The sequence below is a fragment of the Orycteropus afer genome, unplaced genomic scaffold (assembly GCF_000298275.1).
Source record: "Orycteropus afer afer isolate SDZICR_OR568_19922 unplaced genomic scaffold, OryAfe1.0 scaffold00218, whole genome shotgun sequence".
In the NCBI taxonomy this organism is placed as follows: domain Eukaryota; kingdom Metazoa; phylum Chordata; class Mammalia; order Tubulidentata; family Orycteropodidae; genus Orycteropus; species Orycteropus afer.
This window is the reverse complement of record NW_006921805.1, coordinates 1,141,523-1,166,006: the sequence shown is the minus strand read 5'-3', so window position 1 is coordinate 1,166,006 and position 24,484 is coordinate 1,141,523. Positions and strand designations below refer to the sequence as shown.

At 42.2% G+C, this 24,484-nt stretch overlaps 1 protein-coding gene across 1 annotated transcript in view; it reads left to right on the top strand.

Annotated features, from left to right (window-relative positions):
- Positions 1 to 24,484, top strand: part of OSBPL10 (oxysterol binding protein like 10) — a 576,794-nt gene that overhangs the window by 511,622 nt on the left and 40,688 nt on the right. Inside the window, exon 7 of the mRNA XM_007948631.2 lies at positions 14,037 to 14,186. Within this exon, the coding sequence (XP_007946822.1) occupies positions 14,037 to 14,186 (150 nt within the window). The remainder of the gene's footprint in view (positions 1 to 14,036; positions 14,187 to 24,484) is intronic.

The window sequence follows — 24,484 nt, the reverse complement described above, 5'->3', positions numbered from 1 at the left end:
TTTGCTTTTAATGACTTGTAAATCAAAAGTATGTGTGGTTTGCATTGCCACTGGTTATTTCCTTTGTGTTCTTGTACTCTTCTGAAATTTCCATTGGAGAGAATCAGTTGGGAATTTCCAGGTGAGAGGCATAAATGATTAAAATGGACAGTTAAAATTTAAAGTTAGAATTGAATGACCACCTGCTGTGACTGGTGCTGAAAATACACTCACACTCGTCCAGTCAAAGTTCACAGCTTTCTGAATCTGTTTTAGGGTCAAGAACCTGTCCTAATGTTGAGTATTACAATTTCCTTCTTACACTGTGCCTGCACAAGTTTATGAGAAAAGTTTCCATGTGTCGGTGTCCATATCCCCCAGCGTCTTGTATAGTGGCATATCTACATTGGGCAGTCAGGATTGGGTTTTGAGAACTGCAAGGCACCAGTATTGACACACAACTTGCTGGGTGCTTTTCCCTGGTGCCAGACCTCAAAAACATCTTTTCCTTTTCTCCGATGTTCCTTATAGCCCCATGGCCTAGGATGTTGGAGCAGTGCTTCTCAAATGCTAGTGTGTGTCAGAATCAGCCAGGGAAAAAAACCAAACAAGCTGTTTGCTATCCATTCAGTTACAACCATGGCAACGCCTGGTGTATCAGAGCAGAACTGTACTTCTTAGGCTTTTCAATGGCTGTGATCTTTCAGAAATAGATTGCCAGGCTCTTCTTCCAAGATGCCTCTGGGTGGACTTGAACCACCAGCCTTTCAGTCAGTATCCAGCATTTAACCTTTTGTGCCCCTGGGGAGACTCCTGGAGAGTGTGTTAAAGTATGGGTTCCTGGGCCCCGCCCCCCCCCCAAGTTTCTGATTCAGTGGGGCTGGGGTGGAGCCTAAGCATTTGCCTTTCTGTTCAGTTCTCAGTGATACTGATGCTGCAGGGCCAGGATCCCACATGTTGAGTGCACTGGCCTGACTTGAAGCTCTCTCCTGTTCCACTCTGTAGACCCCTGCTGTTTGCATCTTTTTTTTTTTTTTCTCTGCCCCTGTATTAGAGTTAAAGCCCATGACTGTGCATATTTTGTGAACAAAGCAAGGCAGTCTAGCAAATAGTGGCATCACATATAGAGAGTGAAAGAATCTCTCTGCATTGCCATCAACTTTATAGTCTTGCTGTGTTTCCTTTATGAATAAAGGCTTTTATCATCTGCAAAATCAGAAGAAATGCATCACCCAGCACAAAGCGTAAATCAGTAATCATTTAAAGTGGATACAGAAAACTAGAATTCTGTTTTTGGTGTGCATCAGTGGTTACTGTAGAAGCAAATCGTAAGTAGTGGAATTCATTTATTTTTAGGCACAGAGTCATTTTGTTACTGCTAGTCGCCCCAGATGTATTGTTCTTTTGTCGCTTTACTTCTGAAGTGGAGGTATTGGTAAAACTGGTCTTTTGTTTTTCACTAGGAATTTCAGAGCTTTTAGATGATCAGTTTTCGTTGAGCTTTGTTACAAAGAGGTCAGGATAGGCGGGCATGACGATAACCTGAGTGACCCAGCTGAGGTTTACAGGTGGGCTTTTGAAGGAGGGAGGGATGGCTCCTGCCTGGGGTCATTAGAGATGGCATCATGGCACAGGTCCTGCTTTTGCTGGGAAGTAACAAGATGTAGAAGGCATTAAAGTGAATTGGGAAGGCATTACAAGTTTAGAACGACAGTGTCCAATGGAACTTTCTGCAGTGATATGAGGGAGACCAGTTGGGAAGTTCTTAGAGTAATCAGGTGAGAGATGATGGTGGCTTGTACCAAGTGGTACAAGCTGTGAGAAGAGATTAGCTTCTAGATAGAATTTGTAGGATTTGCTGATGGATGGAATGTGCTGTGGAGTGTGAATCGGAGATAGAATTCAAAGATGATCAGTAAGGCTTTTGGCTGCATGACTAGAAGAATGGAGTTCTCACTTAGTGAGGTGAGGAGGATCATGTTTTAGAGGTATGAATAAAGAGGTCTATTTTGTATATATTAAGTTTTTTCATAATTGGTATTAATTGCTTTAAGAATCAGTCCAGAGACATTATGAACAATTTGTACATGCTTCTTGACGTACTTAACAAAAATGTAAACAGCTACGTAGTCATAGTTCTTTTCTAAATTTCAGTGACTTCCAGCTTTAAATTTGGAGGCAAATTTTCCTTAAGAGGATATCAAGTACCAATGTCTTCAATTGTTGATAAGTTGTTATATCATAAACCCCACTAACACACATTTTATTATCTCACACACACTGTTGTTGTTAGGTGCCGTCACGTTGCTTCCGACTCATAGCAACCCTGTATACAACAAAATGAAACCCTGCCTGGACCTGCACTATCCTTACCATTGTTGCTGTTCATACACAGCACATGCTCGAATTTTCAACATTTCATAGCATATAACAAAGTTATTAGGAAGAAACTGCATTACCACTACCAGAGATGTGACAGAAAACACGGTTCTGACAGGAAGAGCCATGATGCAGGAGCAGTTTTCTTCAAGAAACAATTCTACTGAAAAACAAAATGAAAATAGAAGTGATATAAAATGTTCAAGACACATAAATGCATGACCATGACTCCAGATTGCCATTAAATATGCTTTGTATTGTTGTTGTTGTTGTTATGTGCCGTCGAGTCAGCCCTGACTCATAGCGACCCCTCCTTGGGTTTCCGAGGCAGTATCACTACGGAAGTAGGATTGCCCAACCTTCCTTCCGAGGAGTGGCTGATGGGTTTGAACCGCCAGCCATCTGGTGAGCAGTCAAGTGCCTTAGCCACTATGCTACCAGAGCTCCCTGCTTTGTATTAGGGGATATAAAAACTGCCCCCCCCCCAGTGGAATGTTACATTAACACGCAAGATAGTCAAAGCCTCCCACAATTCCTTATCCCACTATTTTCTGGCTGTATCAAAAAAGAAACAACCAGCAAATGATTTAACCTCTTAAAAAATAGCATTTACATTTCAAAAATAAAATAAAATGAGATTTCTTCCTAAAAATTTTTTAGGAAGTTTTTACTACTATTTTTAGTAGTTTTTGAACGACTAAGAAATTAAAATTTACAAGGAGGATGATGAAAAAAATACTCCTTTGGTTTGTACAATGGAGATACGGGGACCACTGGTGAGATACCACAGACTAACAATCAGATTTGACTCTTTTCTCTCCTGCTTCATCAGAGTCTGGACTCTACTTGTTTTTAGTTTCTCCATATTCTGCAGGTAAATCTTTCGTTTCTTGGTTAGCCTATTTTCCCTTTGTTTCCCTTTTGCTTGCACTTTTTTGTCTGATGACTTATCCTTTCCTGTTGTCTTTTTTGGCTTTGTTCCATTTTTGCAGGAGCAGGTTTAGCTGACAACCTCGCTGATCTCCTCTTAGGCTTCTCCTCCTTCACTGCCCCTTTGGCAGAAGTGACCTTCCTCTTGGGCATCTTGATGGTGGGGAGGGCACATACTGGGACTCTGTGGGATGTGGCATGCTGAGAACCTTTGTGAAACTGGGCTGCCTGGCTGCTGCCATCCCACCTGCATATGTTAAGTCTGATATGCTCATTAATTAGATAGTATATTGGTTTCCTCTTGTTGCCATACAAATTACCAGAAACTCAGTGGCTTAAAACAACATAGACTTACTAGCTTACAGTTTCATAGGTTACAAGTCCAATATGGGTCTCACTAGGCTAAAATCCAGGTGTTGGTAGGATTGCATTCCTTCCAGAGGTCTAGGAGAGAATGTGTTTCTTTGACTTTTCCGGCTTCTAGAGACTGCCTGCCGTCCTTGATTTGTGGCTCGTTCCTCCGTCTTTGAATCCAGCAATGCTGTATCTGTCTGACCTTTTTTCCATTGTCACATCTCCTTCTGACCACAGCCAGGAAAGATTGAAAAATCTGAGGGATTCATATGATTAGATTGGGCTCACCTGGATAATTGAAGCTTATCTCCCCAGTCATGGTTCTTAGTTTAATGGTATCTGCACAGCCCCTTTTGTCATGTACCAGCCACAGGTTCTGGGGATTAGGATGTGGACATTTTTTGAAGGCCATTATTCTTATTATTAGATAGCTAAAGGGGGAGATGTTGAGTAGACAGTTAGATACACAAGACTGGAGTTTAGGGGAGGAGGCTGAAATTGAGCTATAAATTTGGAAATCCTCAGTGTATAAGTTGTCTTTAAAGCCATAGCATTAGGTGAGATCACCAAGGGAGTGAGTCTAGACATAAGGTCAAAACCATGTACCATCTGGCCTCAGCCAAACTTCCCTACAATTACCATATCTCTGTACCTTTTGTCATTTCTTCTGGTGGATAACCCTCTCCTTCCTCCAGCTGGTCTGAACCTGCTGTTTTTGTGAGACATGGCCCAAATCCCCCTCCTCTGCACAAGCTTCTCTGATCACACTGGCCACAATGTTCCTTCTGGCCCTTGTTGTTTGACTTTACATCATTTATTTTTTAAAATAACAGCTTTATTGAGATATAATCCATATACCATATAATTCATACATTTAAAGAGTATAATTCAGTGGTTTTTAGTATATTCACAGATATGGACAGCCATCACCACCATAGTCATCACCTCAGAAAGAAACACAATATCCTTTAGGTAACAACCCAGAAGCTGTCATCACCTCTAGCCCTAAACAACCACCCATCTACTTCCTGTTTCTAGAGATATGCCTATTCTGGCCATTCATATAATGGAATCATATATATATATAAAGGAGCTCTGGCAGTGTAGCGGATAAGGAACTTCGCTGTTAACCAGAAGCTCAGCAGTTCAGACCCACCAGCTGATCCATGGAAGGATGACAGGGCGAGCTCCTTCCATAAAGATTTACAGTCTCGGAAACCCAATGGGGGTCGCTATGAGTCAGAAATGACTCAATGGCAATGAGCTTGGTATATATATGGTCTTTTGTGACTACCTATCCTCTCATTTTTAAATCTAGATTTTGTCTGAGCATACTTGACTTTCCCTCATTTTTGTTTCAAATGTTCCTTAAACAAACATTTATTGAGCATCTATTATACACCAGCCTTTGTGTTGGGATTATAGAAATGAATACCTGAAACAGGCAGGATTCCTGTCATGAAGAATTCCTAATAGGGTAAGATGGCAACCACCTTCTGCTCTTGGACTCCTAGCCAATATCAATAATTGATCAGACTTTCCACCTCCTGCCCCAATCCTGGAGGGCTGTTAAGGACATCTCAACCAAGGCCCTCAATAGTCAGTACCAAATAATCAGTGTTTCTCTGCCAAAAGAGATTAGGTATTCCTGATCTAATAGAAAAGTAGATATGCTGTTGCATAGTTAATGTAGTTTTACAAACACCAAAGCACAAAGTGCTTAGGGATTCCTGATGAGAATGGAGGCAACTGTTCCTGTGTGAGATGGGTTTGAACTAAGTCTTAAATGGTGAGTTGTAATTTAACAGTTGGACTCAGGGCTAACACAAGTATCTGTATACTCTTGCTACCAGATTACCAGCCTGTTGAATGCAGAGAGCACATCTTAACATCCTTTTCTCTTTAGTATCTAATATGGGCATATTAGATATCTAATAACTGGGGATTCAAGGCGGCTGGGGTGTTGGTAATTCTTTGAAGCCTAGTGCCTGCATACCCTTCCGCTCACCCTTATGTCTTTTATGCCTTAAACCATTGCTTTTCCTCTTACCAGTGCCCCCAGGAAGCTAAAGTGGGGTCTTAAAGAAGCTTCTTCCCTACCTTTCCTGACCTTCTAGAGAACTTGAGCAGGCCCAGTGCTGCTGTCACCTGTGAACCACAGCTGGTCTTCTGGGACCAATCGATGGATGCCTTTGCTGATTCATATTCGTATTCCTTGCTGCTTTGTGTTCATCTCTTATGGTTCCCAGATCTGCATGTGACCTTGGGCTGAGATGTTTCTTGAAATTTTCTGTGAATCCCTTCCTGGTGCTGTCCAGATCCAAGAAGTGATGCTTCTGCATTGTCAGGGCCTTAGGAGCTTAGACCTTTGCAGCCCTAGAGCACTTAGTGGTCTTACTGCTAGGAAAGGCCAAGTTGAGGAGCTGTTTTCACACAGCTTGGAGAGGGATGCTGCTGGACAGGGAGGGGAGTAGCAAGGTAGGAAGATGTGGCTGCTATTGCAAGGGCTTCTAGATAAGTATGCCCATGGGCAGCACTGTGCAGCCACTGTAGAATCTGTAGGCTAATAAGAGGAGTGACCAGTTACTAAGCATTTCCTTCATGCTAGTCACTGTGCTAGGCGGGTTAGCTGCTTTGTTTCACTGAGGCCTCTCAGCAGTATTCATTGTAGATGGTAGCATCTCCATTTTACAGATGAGGAAACTGAACCTTATAGGTGGAAGATAGTGGATCTAGGATTTATTTTCAGGATTATCTGTAGTCTAAACTCAGAGTTTTCTTCATTATGCTTCATTGCCTCCTAAAGCTGTGGTGATTGTCTTTTCTGTGTTTGTGGCCTCTTTTCCTTTAATCCCAGTCTCCACAATCTTCCTGTGTATTTGGAAATGCAGTCCTCATGCCGTACCAGAATTAGGGCTGTGGTAACCTGGGCCCCTCAACTACACACAGCTTTACTTCCAGGAAGTCTTGCTGAGCCCTTGCCCACATTGTTAATTCAGCACTGGATTTGAGTTTAAAGTGCTAGACTTTCTGCTAATTGGATAATGTCGTAAAGCACCTAACGCAGTACCTGGCATTTAGTAGGTCCTCTCCATCATGTTCTCCCGTCTTTGTTTAACCTTTATTCCTGGCGGGCAGGCTGATGCTAAAGGGACTTAAGGGTGTGATTTGTGGCCTCTTGGTTCCTGCATGCTGATAGTCAGTGTTTTTACTGGCTTGCTACAAAATCTACCACTGCAAATTAATTGCCTGCCCCTTCATTTGCTGATTTTTTTTTTTTTTTTTTGGTGCTTTCTTTAGGTTTTCTTTGCCTGATACTTTCCTTTTCTCCTTTGATTTAAAAATGTTAAGACTATGATTTCTACTCAGATGCAGGGAAATTAATTAGAGAAGGCTGGATGCTGCTCTTACCTATGAATGTCTGATTGCTTCTCTTAAATGTTTTTAGAAGAATGCCTTTTAAATCCTCTTGATATAACTGCTTCTGATTGTCTTGGCTGATGTTGAATGCACCCTGCCCCCACTCTCTCCCCTCCTCAGAAGTGACTTCTTTCTACTTTCTAGGGTGTGTTTTATTTAAAATTAACCTTTCTGCAGGTCGGCCCCTTTGCTCAGGAAGAGCATCTGTCCTTCCAGTCTATGAGAGCCAAGTGTGGTAAATGTGTGTGTATGTGTGGTTAGAGCAAGAAAGCCAGCACATCCATTGGGAGGCGGCAGAAGGATTGTGATGTCAGTGGCAACCAACTCAGTATCTCCAAGATGGCAGCTGGGACCAGCCTGCTGTGTGGACATGCTTGTGCTCAGACCTGTTGAGGATAAGAGCCAACGTCTTCATCGGGTTTCCCCCGCAGTGGCCTCACTGTTGTACCTACCTCCAAATGGCAAGATAAGGTCCCCAGTGTACCGTGGTGGCCTTCAAGGCACAGTCAGTCACCTGGCTTTGGAAGTGGCTCCACAGAGAGGGTAGTTGCATGTGCAGGAGGTTTCGACAGGCACCCTGCATCAGGGCCAAGAGGCATCAGCTGTACAAGAAACCACTCAAAGACATGTGCCCATGACATCAAGTTCTTTGGCATGACTTCTGATCAGAGTGAAACGTCCATCCATTCAACTGAGACATCCTCCACCCAGCAACATGGCCTGCCTTTGGGGATTTAGAGACAGGCACAAGAGAGACTCTTCGAAAGGAGAAATCCCACCTGTGCTAAGTGTGGGAAGGACAGTAGGTCATCAGGAGCAGCCATTTGCATTCATATGACAAAACTTTCTATGTCTGTGTGTATCCTCAGGGGCAATAATTTTCTAAGCATGTGATAGTGAGTGCTCTGCACTTGGTGGTTGGTAGTCATATGATAGAACTTTCTTGCTGGGAAATGAGGGACAAAAAGGCCAAGTGAAATTTGCCAAGCTGCTGGCCGTCTCTGTATGCCCGAGGCTCTGCTGATGTTCCCAACCTGTGTGCAGAGTTGGACTGGATCTTTAAATGTGGCCAAGCCAGTTTTCATGACCTTGGGCTGTTAGATGGGACTCCTTAGAATGTAAAGTATTACTGTTGTGAAAATATTCCATGAGGATTAAGTAATGATTGTGATAATCTGCTTAAATATGCTTACAAATATTGAAATGAGAAAATGACTAGAGGTAAGAGGGTCTAAGTCTTTGGTGTTATGCAGTGTCATCAAGAACAATAACACCATTATCATTAGAACCTAAATAAAATTGGTTGAGTAGTTGGTCTCTGAGCTCCTGTATCTCTTAGACACTCAGATGTTCTTGCTGCTCTCCTCATTCACTGTGTATCATCACTGATTCCATGTTCATCTGTCTTCCATTTGCCTTCTTTTCCTAGTATCTTCAGCTCCCTAACCACTATCCATTGTCTCAACTGAATACTCTCTTTAACCTCTTTCTAATGGCAAACGAGCTTCAATTGACTGATATCCCTTAGTGACAAAAGTGTACTTGCTCTGGTGGTTATTGTTGCATGTTATTGCATGTTCTGTGTAAGTTGTGGAATTGAGACGAAAGTTCCATAAGGAAGAGACATCATTGCCTGGTTACTACTTTGCCCTGTATATCATGACAGTTTTTTTCATTTGGGGATATTTGAGGGTGGTGCTTTGAGTCTTCTCTTGCACTGTCCACCTTTCTATGACCTCATAATATCAGGGGTGTTTTTGTGTGTGTGTGTGTTTGTGTGTGTGGACATGGTTAGATTTCCTCCTTTTCCTTTAAAGACAAGACCTAGACTATGTTCAAGCTTGTCATTCATCCCAAGGTTCTTCAGCACAGCTCAGTTCACCCCAGTGCCTCCTTGCCAAGGTAACAATTTGTGGGGAGTGTTGCCAAGCTTTAAAAATGATTCAACTGCAGTGTGCTTGCTGCTGGAAGACATCCTCTAGCCAGCTTTATTTTCCATCCTTGGTCATGTAGGTTTTCAGGACAGTTGCAGATCACTGTAACTCAGTGCATTTTGTTTTCCTGTTGAAGATGCCTATTTAAGAATACTTATTCCAGGAGGCCTCTTTACTTGGATAGCTGTAGAAACCCATCTTAATCCTTGTTCTAGTGGAAACCTCACACCCGCATGTTTGTGACTTTGGGGCTCTGGCATGGAAGAGCTCCCTGCCTGAAGACAAAAAGACACTTTAAAAAATTGGCTAATGTGACCCGATAGCCTCTACCATAATGCCTCAACTCTAGCCAGGGATGATTTAGCCCTTTAAGTTAATACATGAGGTTATCAGACATTTACAAATACAGGGGAAGTTGGTCAAGCTGATGGCTTTTCTTGGTTGCAGCTATTTGAATGCCAGGTTTCATTAAGAAAGCAAAGAGATTTGTGCAACTTGCAGATGGGTATGCACTGTCAGGGGAAGGGAAAACACATGTAAGGTGTTAGAAAGGGTTTTTGGAGTACAGGATGAAGTGAACCGTGAGACAGGAAATTGAGTAGAGTCTGTAGATAAATTCTGTTTCATGGTTTTACTGCAATTGATGTTAACATTAAATTGCGTATGTTATTAAATTAAAAAAAAAAATTGGAATTTCAATCTTGCTTAAAATTTGCATTTGTATTAAAGAATTAAGATTTATTTACTTATGTATTTTAAAAGAAGAGATCAGCACAAAGCTAAATGTTTCTCCTGCTTTGGTGTCCTTCTTGGGAAGACTGTTGAGCCCATGTAAGCTTAACACAAGTCATTGCTTTTGGCTTCTGGCTTTGGGCCTCAGATCAAAAGGATGTGCTACTTCACTGGCTAAGGAGTGGAAGTCTGTGGTTAAAGGTAGCATCATGTCTACATATGTTGTGACTGCCTTCAGTTAGACCACTTTCCACCTTAAGAACCCATCTCTTGTACAGGGTCTCAGACCCTTTGATCTTTGAGAAGCTTGAGGTCAGCTGAGGGTCAGACTTTTTCAAGAATCCAAGCAAAGCTATGGACCCTCTTGTCAGTAAGATACCCAAACAGTTTTTGCATAAAATGTCCAGAGTGGTAATGGATATCCTGGGAGCTCTGGTAGCCTAGTGCCTAAGGCACTTGACTGCTAACCAGAAGGCTGGTGGTTCAAACCCACCAGCCACTCCTTGGAAGGAAGATGGGGCAATCTACCTCCGTAGTGATACTGCCTCAGAAACCCAAGGAGGGGTTGCTATGAGTTGGTCTGACTCTATGGCGCACGTAACAACCACAATGGATATCCTAAGGAGTATCCTTGGAACCCAGGTTAAGAACCTTTGCCCTGGGGCACAGGTCCCTGCTGAGCCACCAAGGACTATTCCTAAAACAGCCTGCCCATGAAACTTTTCCTTGCCCATCAAATTTTCACTTGCCTTTTCCCTATTTACTAATAGGCATGAGCCATTTGACTTTTGTAACACCAATACTCTGAGATGTTCGTGTGGTAGAAAAACTGAGTCACAATTTTTGTTTTTATAAAAACCTCATTTTTCCAAAGCCTGCTTCTCTTTAAAACATTCTCATTCCATTTCATCTTCAAGTTTGTGCTCATTTTTGTGGCTGGGCTGGCTCATTTGCAAAGATCTCTGGGGGATGAAGTTTATTCTTGCTTAGTCTTACGTATTTTCTCAGCATCATATAAAACCATTTCTGATTTCCACTTTTCCTTTGGGATGGAAAAATATTGTTCTGCTTCCTTTGAACACCTCAAGATTATTGATAGTGTTTTATAAGTGAAAATCCCTAGGAACTACAGTTTGGGCAGGCCAGGCACCCAAGAGAGGAGCAGGACTTTATGGGAGAGGCAGGAATATGGTTGGGCTCATGGGCCTGATTAAAGAAAATAACACTTAGGTCCAACCACAATTATTAGTACTTTTGGATTTCTTCTTTGAGAAGCAGAATGCACAGAACCTTGTCCTGAAATGAGAACAAGGTTTTCTGCCTTTAAAACTCTACCAAAACTTGGTTCTTCAAATCCTTGATTGCTAGTCATACTGATTAATGGTGGGTGCCTTGTGGAAACTGACAGTTTTGTATTTATATTGCTATTTGACTTATTTCAGACAGACTTGACCTTCTGAAAACTCCCACCTCTCTACCCACACACCCCAGTTTGGGCCCACAATAGAGGGTCTTACCTTTCTGCAGATGACTGAACTCCACTGTAGGCAATTGAAGTGTCTTCCAAGATGTTCATGAACAACATAATGAATGAGATCAGTCTTTTATTTATTTTCTTTTCCTTACCTTGATAAGCATAAATTATTAACTTGAGATTGTAGGTGGAGAATTATTTACTGTAAAAAAAAAAAAAAAAAAAGAAGGACAAGCTCTCAGAAGTTGTGAGAGGCAGAAACGTGTTGGGATATCCTTTAAGCTTAGGGCACACTTTGCACTTAGAAGATTGGTGCCAGTGAGGGAGATGCTGGTCAGGCTTCCTCCCCACAGACTTTCTTCCTTTGGCAGGACTTCAGAGCCCCAGGAGTCCCTGCCCTGAGCTCTAGCCACCAGTCTTCCTGAAGTGAGTCACCTTATGGGCTCTGTGCAGCAGCCTTCATTCTCTCTGCTGGAGCCAGTGTCTTAGAGAGGAATCATAAGAAACAGAGGAAATGTGATTTGAAGTGGAAAGAACTGTTGAAAACTGTGTTCATACAGTTGTGTTTACTTAGTATTATGCAGCAATGTCTTGCAGAACACTTCCTGGCTGCTGGAAGTCAGAGACAAGCTGGGTTTAATTTTTCCATAACAGACAGCAGGAAGAGGCATGGTCCTGAGAGGCAATGAGTGTGGCAGTGAGTGCGGGCCATGGAGGCTTCCCCCACGCAGAGGCTTGTGATCAAATGGGAAATGACATTTTCAGAAGTCATTCTCCACTTAAAGCTCATGGCAGCCTCACTTGGGCTGTTGGTTTGTTTAGTTCCCAGTCAGTACTTTGTGAGAAAAACTAATTTCAAGCAGAAATAATTGGGCTCAAAATTGTTGAGATTTTTAAAGACCTGGCACCCTATCCCATCCCCTTTGAATTAGAGCAAGATGGTAGCTTGTTTTAACTTGGTTTTGATTTTCCTTTTTCCTCCCAAAACAGAATGCCCAGGCATTGCCCTCTCCTCTCCCGGTTGCCTCTGGGTTGAGGAAAGCTCTGCTAACACAGATTACCACTCCCTAGCTTTTCCAAAAACTTGAAGTAGCAGCAGCAGCACCTTTGCATGTGGAGGGATTTGCCACTGGAAGCTCTTCTGTCTCTGTGACAATGTTTTGGAAAATGCAACCTCACAGTGGGCTGAGACAGCCGCCCCTTTTACACCTCTCCTGACATCCAGCTAATCCTAGATTTAGCCATTCAGCCGCATAACTGCAGTGCCCAGAGCAGTCAGAGAAGAGGCCGACTGGCCTGAGGGGCACTGACTGTAAGTGTTGAGCTCTATCTTTTTCCCCTTCTCAGCTTCCCCCAATTCCCCAGAGTACAATCAAAGCGTTCCAGGCACCCAGACTTTCCTTTGTTGTTGTTCTCTGGAAAAGAATGGGCTAAGGATTCCTTAGTTAGTATATTCTAGCAAAGCAAGTTGCTGATGGCATCAGATAATACTTGATGAGGCTGGAGAATCAGGCACTTGATTGACTCTTGGCTGGGGGAAAGCCCTGTGGGCTTCACCAAGGTCTTCCCAAGCATCTCTCTAGATGTGGGGTGGTTCATTGTGATTGAAAAGAATTTGCAAGTGTGTTTATGGAAAGTGTCTATTTAAGCTGAGAGAAATATCTTGCTTACCCCAGGCTGACAGATGTGTGGGGAAGGCATGCTATTGCTTCCTCTTTTTCAAACCTTGGTAAAGGTTGGTCAGCACTTGTGTTAGGCCAGTTGCAAACACCTTAATCACTAAAATAACCTTTCTTTATTGGAATTGCTTTTAGATATAATTAGGTGATTCTGCCTAATGAAGTCTATAAATTATTAATGTTTGCGTAGACCTTTGGGCAAGTCCATATCCTTTTCTGTCTACAATACCTTTGAGCTCCTATAGTTTTGTATTGTAAGTTCTTTATGTCTGATCTGTCATCAATAATTGGAAAAACTGTTTTCTGTGGAGTGCTTTTGCTCACACATAAATGAGTACTGTGAGAACATAGGTACATGTGGAATGGTGTTATCTTTTCAACAGGGTTCCAAGGGCAACTTTACATTGTAGCCAGAGTTCTTGATATTTGGTCATTGGACAATTTTGTGGTTGCTAATTCTCCCATGCACATTTAATTTAATAATTTGCCTGTTTTTTCTGTGTAATTCAAAAAATTGGAATCAAGCAATCGAATTAATAAACTAACATCAAGAAAAATGACATCTGTTGTTCAGCATGAATCCTAGCATTAGTAGAAAATTTCCGAGTTTTTGCTTAAATTTTCATTTTTGTCTCCTTCCCTAAATTACTGCCAACTCTGAGACTTTTTCTATACTTGCCATAATGATATTAATTGATGTATAGAAGTAGCCTCAGGGTACATTTTCCCTTAAATAAGGTAATTTCTGTCAGTACTGGGGACATCCACTTTTTGCTTAGAAATAGAAAAGTTTACATAAACTACAAAATGTCCTGAATTGTGCAAGTTAGTGGAGGTCATTGGGGAATCAGCTAGATTAAGGGGATCATAGCTCTTCTTAAAGAACAGGAAGCTCTTTAATCAGGCAAAGTTAGTAGGTTAGGGAGATTCACTACGTGGGGGACAATGGAGGTGGTGTGAGGGGATGTGCAGTGACTAAAGCATGAGACTTACACCCCAAAGAGAGGTATCTCTAGCCCCATGGGCACTGGGACTGAGAAGATCTCCATGTGGCTGGCTTGGGTTCCTTCTGTCATTGTTACGCACATGGGTTTCTACACTGTACTTTTAACTTCCACAGGACCAGCTGATAATTTTTATTGATTTCATTTTTAGCCAAACTTAGGCCCTGAACTGGTTTTGTCTGAAGATGAAAAAAGTGATACCGAAGATAAGGAAGAGACAGAACTGGGCGTCATGGAGGAACATCGTAGTATAATTCTTCATCTTATTTCACAACTCAAACTTGGAATGGATTTGACCAAGGTAGGTTGGCATATCCCACTAGGTTTGTAGACAATTGTTTAGGTTCCTTCTCTACTCCTAAGCTGCCTCTATTCACATTCTGTTCACTATGGTGAGATTGTCAAAGTAGAATAGGGGAAAATGGATAGAATTGCTTTTAAGTATGGCTATTCCAGGGAAAATGTGAAAGGATAGTTCTGTGTAAATGTTCATGCTGTAACAGGGAGAGCCTTGCATTCAATTCTCAGGATAAGAAAGCCCTGCCAAAATGTTCTTTTAGTTTTCCCTCCCTCCATATTTTGCAGGAATGGAAAGGGTCCTTGAACTATGAGTTCAGGGCTCTGTGAGAGAGGCACAGTGGCAGAGGGCACAGCCTTCTTGTTGGCTTAGTATGCTGGTCTACGAGGGCAGGGGAAGGATCAGAAAAGATGATGAGATAGTAAGGAGACTTGAAGATACCATTTCCTTGTTTCCTACTGTGTTCTAGCGAAGATTAAATGTGACCTATAGAGATAGGCCCTGTGTGACACAATGACCATACAGGGAAATAGGAGTAAGGAAAATGGAAAATGGTGACCAGGGAGTGAGGCCAGTGTACATGCCTGGCTTCAGGATGTTCCCTGGGTGTCCAACAACTAGTCCCCAAAGGGCATCTTATTGGTGATGAACATCTGTTTCCATGTGTTAAAAAATGAACCTGTTGGTTAACAGAAGTACAACTAACTGTTGGTGCTGAGCTCAGCTGAGATTCTTCCTGAGGAACTTAAGAGCATTCTAGCCAATGATGTTATGTTGAGGGTCCCATATATATCTTCCCCATCTCAAGTCAATAACTTCATTTCCAGAGGCGATCAGGAAAAACAGTTTTGTGTGTAGCTTAAAGATTGTATGGTGTCCATGAAGCATTTGCCAGGGGTGGGGGGTACTTAGAAAGAACCTGGACTTTGCAGTCCAGCCCATGTGAGTTCCACTTTAATCAGTTACTCAAATCATGATGTCTGTCTGGAAGGGTATAGTGACAATCAGAGATAGTATGTAATGGGGTCCTAATCTAGCACTAACTCAGAGTAGGTCTGTTGCCATTCTTTTCATTACAGAGGACAAAATTGTGTGGTTTGATGTGAGGTTTGGTAGAGGAGTAGCTCTCAGGAAGAGAGAGCCATGACCTGTGTGGAAGGTGATATATCCTAGATTGTGCAGGCCAGCCAGAAAAAATAGTGGCCATACTTGAAGTGGTCAGAGCCACTGAAGGCACAGCTTGGTGGGAAAAGCCTTAAGGGGTAGTTGCTTTGTCTGCCTGCAGTGAAAAGTTTGGAATCCAGGGTGTGAAGGGCCTGGAGACCAGAAAATGAAGAGAGGGAAGGGGCCTGGTATGAGAGACTCTTTAAAAGAGGAGATAACAGAACATGGTGACAGACAATTTATAGAAGACAGAGAAGGTGGAAGTCTCCAAGATGACAGTAAAACCTTTTCTTTGAAGCACTTTTATGTGTTTGAATATGAGTGTGTCTTATATTCTGGAAGACTGCACCACTTCGAATAAAATAGTGGGCCCATGCTGTGGAGGCCAGATAGAGAAAGTTCTCTTGGCTTTGCCATTCTCCACCCTCTGCTTAGGTCTTCCCCCCTCTGCACACCAAACTGTGAAGATTATTTTGCCCTAGAAAAGCTGACTTGATTTAATTCCAATCTGGATTGTGAAGACCTAACTCAGAAGGTGTGACGGATGGAGTCTAGATGATAACGTATATTGGAATGCAGGGCAGTGTGGTCTAAAATCATGGTGTTTCCAAATTGTGGGTCACAACCCACAACCAAAACCAGGTGCCATGGAATCATTTTCGACTCATGGTGACCCCATGTGTGTCAGAGTAGAACTGTGCTCTGTAGGGTTTTCAGTGCTTGATTTTTTTTTTTTTTTTTTTGGAAGTACCTTACCACATGCATGTACTTTTCCAAGGCACCTCTGGGTGAACTCAAACCACCAAAGTTGCTGTTAGCAACTGAGTGCTTAAGTGTTGCATCACCCAGGGGAAAAAACAACTTAGTGTGTCAGCCATCACTAAAAAAAAAGTGCAACAGCATATAAAATACCTATATTCTGTCTATATTCTAATATAGAGTATTGTACTCAAGAAATTTCTGTTTATATGTGTGTGTGGGGTCACAGTGTAAAATGTATTCTCATTGTAGATCATGGATTAAAAACATGTTTGTAAAACACTGGCTTGGAATCATGAATGATACAGGAGACAGACCGTACAAGTAACTGAAACTGTCTAGGTTAGATGTAGAGAAACAATAAAATGCTGAGGTGGCTATATTATGGCAAGTTGAATGTGTCGGAAACTTCATAGTATGTCTCGCTGTTTTAAAATAAATAAATCATTAGAACTGTGCATTTCCTGTTTATTAATTTATTAGGATATGATTGCTTTGTGTTTCTGGAGTCACAGTCTATTCCTAAAAGAGCAAATGTTGCATTTATCCAATAGTTGGGTACCTGGAAGAAAAACTCTTCTGGTCTATAGTGTATTAACGTATTTACTTGGTAGAAGTTGTTATTCAAAAACCGAGGGAAAATTTGACAAGCTGAAATACTTGTGAGAGGAAGAGGGGAACCTTTTATTATCCCAAGAGGTTTCTTAGCTTTTATTGCCTGCATCATAAAAAGGCTGATGAAACTCTCTTGTCACTCTCTCCTTTTCTCTTCTTGGCTCTTACCCATGTCATTAACTTAAGCTTGTGGTAAATTGACAGTGGAAGAAGTTAGCCTGAATGGAGTGTCTTATGAGCAAGCACCCTGCAGATAGAACATTCCTGGCTCTATTAATGGACTCAACAATGAAGATCAGGTTTCTCTCCATAAAACAAGTGGGCTGCCCCGTCTTTGAGGATGTGACCAATGTGGACACATTTACAGATGAGTGCCAGCCTAACTGGGCACCTAGAGCTGCATGTTTCCTTTCTTTAACTATTGGTCTCCAGACAAGGCCAGCTTCATGGGCATGTGGTCTGTGGTGTCACACAGAGTCCCATGCTCAGAAGGGCCCCATGGTTGGTTTATTGGCTGCGTTGTTACCTTGAAATACATAGTATTTGAACAGTGGACCCTGCGTTTCAATTTTGCACTTGTGCTCATAAGTTAGGTAACTGGTCCTATCTCCAGAAGTCCCTTGGTCTGCCCTCTTTCCTCAGCTGTGTTCCATACCCTGAGTTGCTGGATAATCTCCACTGGCTAACCTATATTCCTACAAATTATTGGTAGCCTGGACAAGAAAAGAAGAGGAGCTACTAGACAGAATGAAGGAGTCATAGTAATAGTATAGAGGGCCACAGAAGGGCCCTCTGATAAAGAGACATTTAGGGTTGAGCCTGAAGGGTGAGTGGCAGTTGGTCAGGTGAGGGATGAAGGAAGGCCATTCCCTACAGAGGGAGCAGCATGAGCAAAGCCAGAGTGGGAAAGGCGGCATGACTGGTGTGTGCTGGTGAGTGGTACAGTGGAGCCAAGAGTGGTTAGTAGGGTCAGATCAGGCAGAGCCTTGGGCCATGTGAAGGGGGATAAACTTGACCCTGAGAGCAGTGGGAGCCCCTGGAGGGTTTGAAGCAGGTGACAACACGAATGTGGTGTTGAGGAGGTGTGAAGCAGTCAAGCTAAGTCCTGGGCTCCAAAAAAGAGGGCCCACAAAATGCAATGCTGAGTTTCAAGGTAGTGGATGACCATTTTTGCCTGCTTCTCAGGGATATGAACAGTAGCGACGAATAATGCACTTGTTTGTTCATTTAATATGTTTTTGAGCACTGCATGAGCTAGGTACTGTTCCAAACACCAGGAGTGCAGCAGTGAACAAAGTATTCAGAATCCACACCCTTACAGACTTTGCATGATGATGGAAGAAGATAGATAATAAACAAGTCTTCTTTCCTTCCTAACTTCCTCCCACCCTCCCTCCTTTTTTTTTTTTCTTCTTTCTTTCTTTTCCTGCTGGTCCAGTCATTAAATTCTCAGCTGCTAACTTAAAGGTCAGTGGTTGGAACCCAGCAGCTACTCTGTAGGAGAAAGATGTGGCAGTCAGCTTCTGTAAAGATTACAGCCATGGAAACTCTCTGGGGCAGTTCTGTGCTGCCCTATAGGATCACTATGGGTCAGAATTGACTCAGTGGCAGTGGGCATCTATCTATACACCTGTCTACTGATATATTTAGAAAAGTATATAGAGATGAGAAGTACAATGAAAAAAAATTAGAGCATGTCAGGGAGGATGGAAAATGATGAGATGGGGGAGGGAATTTGCCTTTTAGTGAAGCTGGTTAAGGAAGCTGGTTCTCCCAGATGACATTTGAATAGAGGCTGGATTAAAATGAAGAAATCACTCATATGACTAGCTAGAGGAAGAGTGTTTCAGCCAGAGGGGACAGTGAGTGAAAAAAAAAAAAGGACCAAGATGTACCTTACTTATCATTTTGAGGAAGAGCAAGAAGGCCATTGTGACTAGATGAGAGTAAACTAAATGAGGTTCTACATTTTTAGTTCTGAGCAACTAGAATGATAATAACAATTAAAATTGCCATTTGTTTCAGTTATCTATTGTTAAGTAACCAGCCACCTCAAAACTGAGTGGCTTAAAGCAATAACCATTTTATTTGTTTGTGGTTATGCAGTCTGGGCTGTGCTCAGCTGGGCAGTTGTTTCCGTTTTGCCAGTAATCACATTATCATGTGAGTGCAGTCAGCTGGCAGAGTAGTTGTGGACTGGACTTGACTGGGACAGGTGGGTCTCTTTCTCTTCATGACATCTTGTTGTTGTTATGTGCTCTCAAGTCGGACCTGACTCATAGCGACCCCTCCTTGGGTTTCCAAGGCGGTATCACTACGGAAGGAATGCCCAACCTTCCTTCCGAGGAGTGGCTGGTGGATTTGAACTCCTAGCCTTCTAGTTAGCAGTCAAATGCCTTAGGTACTGTGCTACCAGAGCTCCTTCATGACATCTTAAGACCTTTCTATTTCCATTTATCCTTCCCACATGGTCTCCCTGGCTGGGTAGTCAGACTTATGTGGTGATTCAAGGCTCCCAAGAGGGCAACAGTAGAAGCTGACAAGTCTTCTTAAGGCTTAGGCCCCAAACTGACACAATGTTACACTATTGATTAAAGCAAGTCACAGGTCCAGCCCAGATTCAGGAGAAGGGAACCTGCAGGAGTGTGAATTCCAGGAGGGGTAGTTTGGTATTAAAGAGGGCCAGCAGTGTAAAATTGTATCGCTGTGGCAAACTGCTGCTGATGGGTGGAGGAAGATGGGCCTGCAAATGGGCCATTATCGTACGTCTGACCAAGGTCTGATTGGAGTGAGTTCAAGGGAAAGTGGGAAGAGAAATGGTGACAAGAAGTAAAGACAGCTTTTTCAATATGTTTTGATATAAAAGGGGACTAGAAAATTGGGTGGAAGCTGGAGGAGTATCTGCAATTAAGGGAAGTTTGGTTTTTTACAATGTTTGAATGTTGATAGGAATGCTTGGGAGAGAGGGAAGAGATACAACTGTAGAGACTATCTTGAGTAGGTGAGGGGATGGGACCCAGTGCTCGGGGGAAGAGGTGGGCCTGTGGGACAGTTCGTCCATTGTAGCAGTAGGCCAGGTGGAGTGTAGGGGTGCAGGGACCTGGAGATTGGTAAGAGAGCCCCCTGAATGACTCTGAAGCAGATTGCCTAGGCTGCCATCCCAGATGAGTTTCTGTGGGTATACTACCTAACCTCTAAGTGTCTCTGTTTCCTCAGGTTTGAAATAGAGGTGATAAATATAATTTCCTCATAGAGTCACTCTATATGTAAATAAAGTATGTAAAAGGCCCAGAATCATACCTAGCACTATATATATGTAAGCATTACATACATACTTGCTGTCACAATTATCAAGATTTTCCTGGTGAAAAAAGAAGCAACGTGATCAGCTGAGGTGAGAAAGAGGGAAGAGATTTGAGGAGAGAGGAGAAGACAGGAGATGAGTAGTTGCCTGAGGAAGAGGAAGAAGAATGTAGGAGGATTGCCATACACCACTAGGAAGAAACTTAAGGTTACCCCGTTGCCATTGAGTTGATTCTGACTCAGAGTGACCCTGTAGGACAGACGAAAATTTACCCCATAGGGTTTCCCAGGCTGTAACCTTTAGAGAAGCAGATCACCACATCTTTCTCCTGTGGAGCAGCTTCTTGTTTTAAACCACCAGTACCTCAGCAGCTGAGTACTTAACCACTGCACCATCAGTGCTCCCTTTTTAAGATTCATAGGTCACAGATTTAATGTGAAACCAGTCAGCACGTTGTCTCTTTTAGAAAATTCGGGTGCCCGATTCAGCCATGGAGAACATGAGGAGCTAGATTAAACCAGAGTTGAGGTTGGTTTGGTTAGTACCACACACTGAAAGAGAGGCAGAATTGCTGAGAGCTTGATCAAAGGTATAGTAAATGTAGTGCTGTGCCATGGACTCTAGTATAAGAGTGAAGGGAAGGGAATCTTCAAGGGTGGTGGTGGATAGTACAAGGTCAACAGGCTGTGGGGTCTTGGTGGGATTTGGAGACTAGGTGGAATGAGGTGGACATAACAAAAGTGATGGTCAGAGATGGAGATGCTTGAAATTGTGATGATGAAGGTGATAGTTATGAGTCATAACAAGGGCTAGGATGTGCCTATTTGTAACTTACATGGATTCCTCAGGAGACTTAGCCAAAACTATGATAATGATCCAGATGGGAGGGGATGGTTTCTAAAACAGTGGATTTCAACTCTCTTGTCCACTCTTTGTCATAAGAAGTACTTATGTGTTTACATGTGAGTGATGACCTAGAGTTTGAAAAGGGATCTTTCCATGGACATGCTCCCAATTCTGAGTGAAAGCTGACGAAGGAAACCCCAACCTGATGGCTCTCTGTAAAGGTAGGTGGCTCCCAGAGCACAAAGGAGAAAACAGCCTTAGACACTTTGGTAACATCGTCCTAGAAGTCAGAAGTTGGTCAGATGTCTGCCAGAGAAACTCCCTCAAGGATTTTATAGGCCAGATCCCTTAATTGTTCACCAAGGAATAGTTTCAGGAGTTGGACTGGCTTTAGGTCATCAATCAGTTTTTAAAGAGGCAATGCAGAGCTTTAAAGAGTGACTTGGCCAAAACATACAGGGTACAGTAATTGGATTATTTTCATTTTTATGCTTTAAAAAAACATTTACTTTTATAAAACAAAATGGTTCTATAGATGACAGAGATTTGGAATGGGCCCTAAATAAGACTAAGTAACACCTAAGTCCCAGAGTTTGGAGACTTTGGGGTGACTATAGAGAAGAGAGAGAGGAAATGAGAGGACCTTTCTCTCTTCTGATACTCAAGTGCAGGTGTGTTTTCATCTCTCCTGTCCAGCCTTGCTCTTCCATAACAAGGCAGCAGCAGGAATGCTCTTTCCATGCCTAAAGTTCATTTTTGTATTGATAGAATGCTGAGAGGAAGCACAGAGCAGACTTGGTTTGAGCCTCTCCAGAGAGAACAGCTGGTTCCAGTAAGGGGCTGAGATTATTTTGTGTGTGTGTGTTTGGGGGGGGGGGTGTGCTTAAAACTAGTGCAAGGCACAGAGTGAGTTGAACTATCATAGGATGATGAAGTCTCTTACCCTGAAGATACTTGGTCCATATCCCTTCAGTCAATGATATTTTAGATAAGATTCATATATTGAGGGAGAAGCTGGTTGAGATCATTGTTTAGTTTCTGGGATTCTTAGAAAATTGCTTAAATGATTACTTACCAAAGAAATGTAAATAATGAATGTAATTAATGCCTTTAAATTGTACATGTAAAAACTATTGAAATGGTAAATGTTTTGTTATGTGTGTTTTTGCCACAATTTAAAAAAAAGTAAAAGTAAAGTGACTGGGACACTGTTTTGTTTCTAAATCAGCAACAAAATAGTACATACACATTATACCTAGTAAGTACAGGATGAAAGTGATTCCCCAGCTCCTTGCTGATGGCATTATAAATCGATCTCAACTTTTTAGAAAACATTAGTTACATGTATTAAAAATCATAGGAATGTTCACTGAAGCTTTTTTTAAAAAAAAAAAAAATTAAATGGTTTTAAAATGAAATACTGAATAGGTAAAAAAAGAATATAAAATATGTGAATGATACGGAGCAAAGGTCAGCAGATGTTTTCTGTAAAGGGCCAGATGACAAATATTTTCGATTTCGAGGGCACACAGTGTCCGTCACAGCTAAGCAACTCTGCATGAAAGCAACCACGAACAATGTGGAGGTCAATGGGTGTATCTTTAAAACTTTATAAAAACAGATGGTGATTTGGCTCTCGGGTTATAGTTTACTTCTTCCCTGGTACAGAGATTCACACTATAACAAACCTATACTCACCACTGAGTTTAAGGAAAAGAACGTTACCATTATTGGTACGCTTCCATGCACGTGTAATAGGCCACCAAATTGTTGCATTCTTATTTACTTCCTCAACAAAGAGTCTTAATTGGTCTCATTAACTTTCTTTGGCTTCTTGGCATTATAAATAACAATTAGTTGAACATCTTCTTGGGCATACAACTTTTTTCATTTAATCAAAATCTTTTCTTTGGCTAAATTTCCAGCACCAATCAGAATATGCAGGTTAATGTTGCTGTGCTAAGCTCTTTATAAAAGGAGGACATTTCTATGAAAAGAGAGTGCTGAGGGTTTACCCTGGAAACAGGCCTCACCAGGCAGAGTTGTGAACATTCAGGGTCCTCTAATCTCCCACATTTTGCTTCTCCTTCACTTTCCTAAAGGAGCTCTGGTGGCACAGTGGGTAAAGCATTTGGCTGCTAACCAGAAGGTTGGCAGTTTGAACCCACCAGCCACTCCACAGAAGAAAGATAAGGCAAGCTGCTTCTGCAAAGATTTACAACCTTAGAAACCCTGTAGTGCACTTCTACTCTGTCATATAGGGTCACTGTGCATCAGAATCTTCTTGATGGCAGTGGGTTTGTTTGTTTCTTGGATCAGAAAGAATGAAACTAAGTGATGGGGTGTTCTTAGGTTCCATGGGGACAAGGAGGGATCCAACATGGACCTGGACCACATTTCAGCTCTCCTACTTATTTAGCCATCTGCAAGTTAGGAAATGTCTCTGGGCCTTCGTTTTCTCATCTGTGAAACACAATGGTCGTATCTGCTCCCAGGTTACTGAGGAGAATGTGTGAGATAATGTATGTGAAGCCCAAAGCACTGTATATGCCCAGGCTCAAGTTCTATATGTGGTTTAAGTCTGAAACCTTTCATACATTCCCTGGTGGTCTGCTTTTGAAAATTCCGCCACTGAAAAGCCTATTGGGCACCATTCCGTACTGACACATATAAGGTCACCATGAGTCAGTCAACTCCATCACAAGTGGTGGTAGTAACTGGTTATTTACAAAAGCATCAGAGATGGTCCAGCATCCCCAGTGCCCTGCATCCCCAGTGGAGCTCCGCCCCGTCCCCCTTTTTTCTTCCAGCTTTTTATTTGACCATTTTCAAATTGATCACAATCAGTCTACAGTAAAGTTGCAAGAATAGTACAATGAACATGCACAATAGTACCACCCTTCACCTTCATTAGCCAATGATCAGCATTTTGCCACTTTGCGTTTCTTCCTTCTTCCCTCTCTCCCTTTTCTCCTTCCAATCAGCCCTCTCCCTCCTTTTATCTCTAGTTATTGAGAGACTTGCTTTTACTCTTCTTATTTTGTACCTGATCTCCATTGTCCTTATTGCTCCTTGGTCTCCAACTGAGGATATCAATCCCTGATTTTAACAACAACCAACATTTAGTGAGCATATACTATATGCTAGGCACTGACCTAATTTAATACATTGATATCCAGAAATCCCCCAAGAGGTCGACATTCTTATCCCCATTTTACAGCTTGAGATGGAAAAGTGAACTTGCCCAAGGTCACGTAACTAGTAGCTGCTGAGAGATGAACTCTTAGGTTCACTATTCTGGGTCCTCTCTGCAAGCTGAGGTCTGTGATTCTGAGGGAATACAGGGATTGATTTTATTTCCAACTTTTTTTCATTCAAAAACATTCATTAGGCATCTATTACTTGCCAGCAGCTACGGGATACGTGCTATTTTGATGCCAGAGTCATTTTGCAGCAACCTGAAATAAATATATAAACTTTACATTTTAAAATTTAACAGGTACCTATAAAACAGATCTCTCTCCCCCTTATTGTATGTTGCCTTCCCCTTTAGGAGCTCTGGTAGCATAGTGCCTAAGGCACTTGACTGCTAACCAGAAGGCTGGCGGTTCAA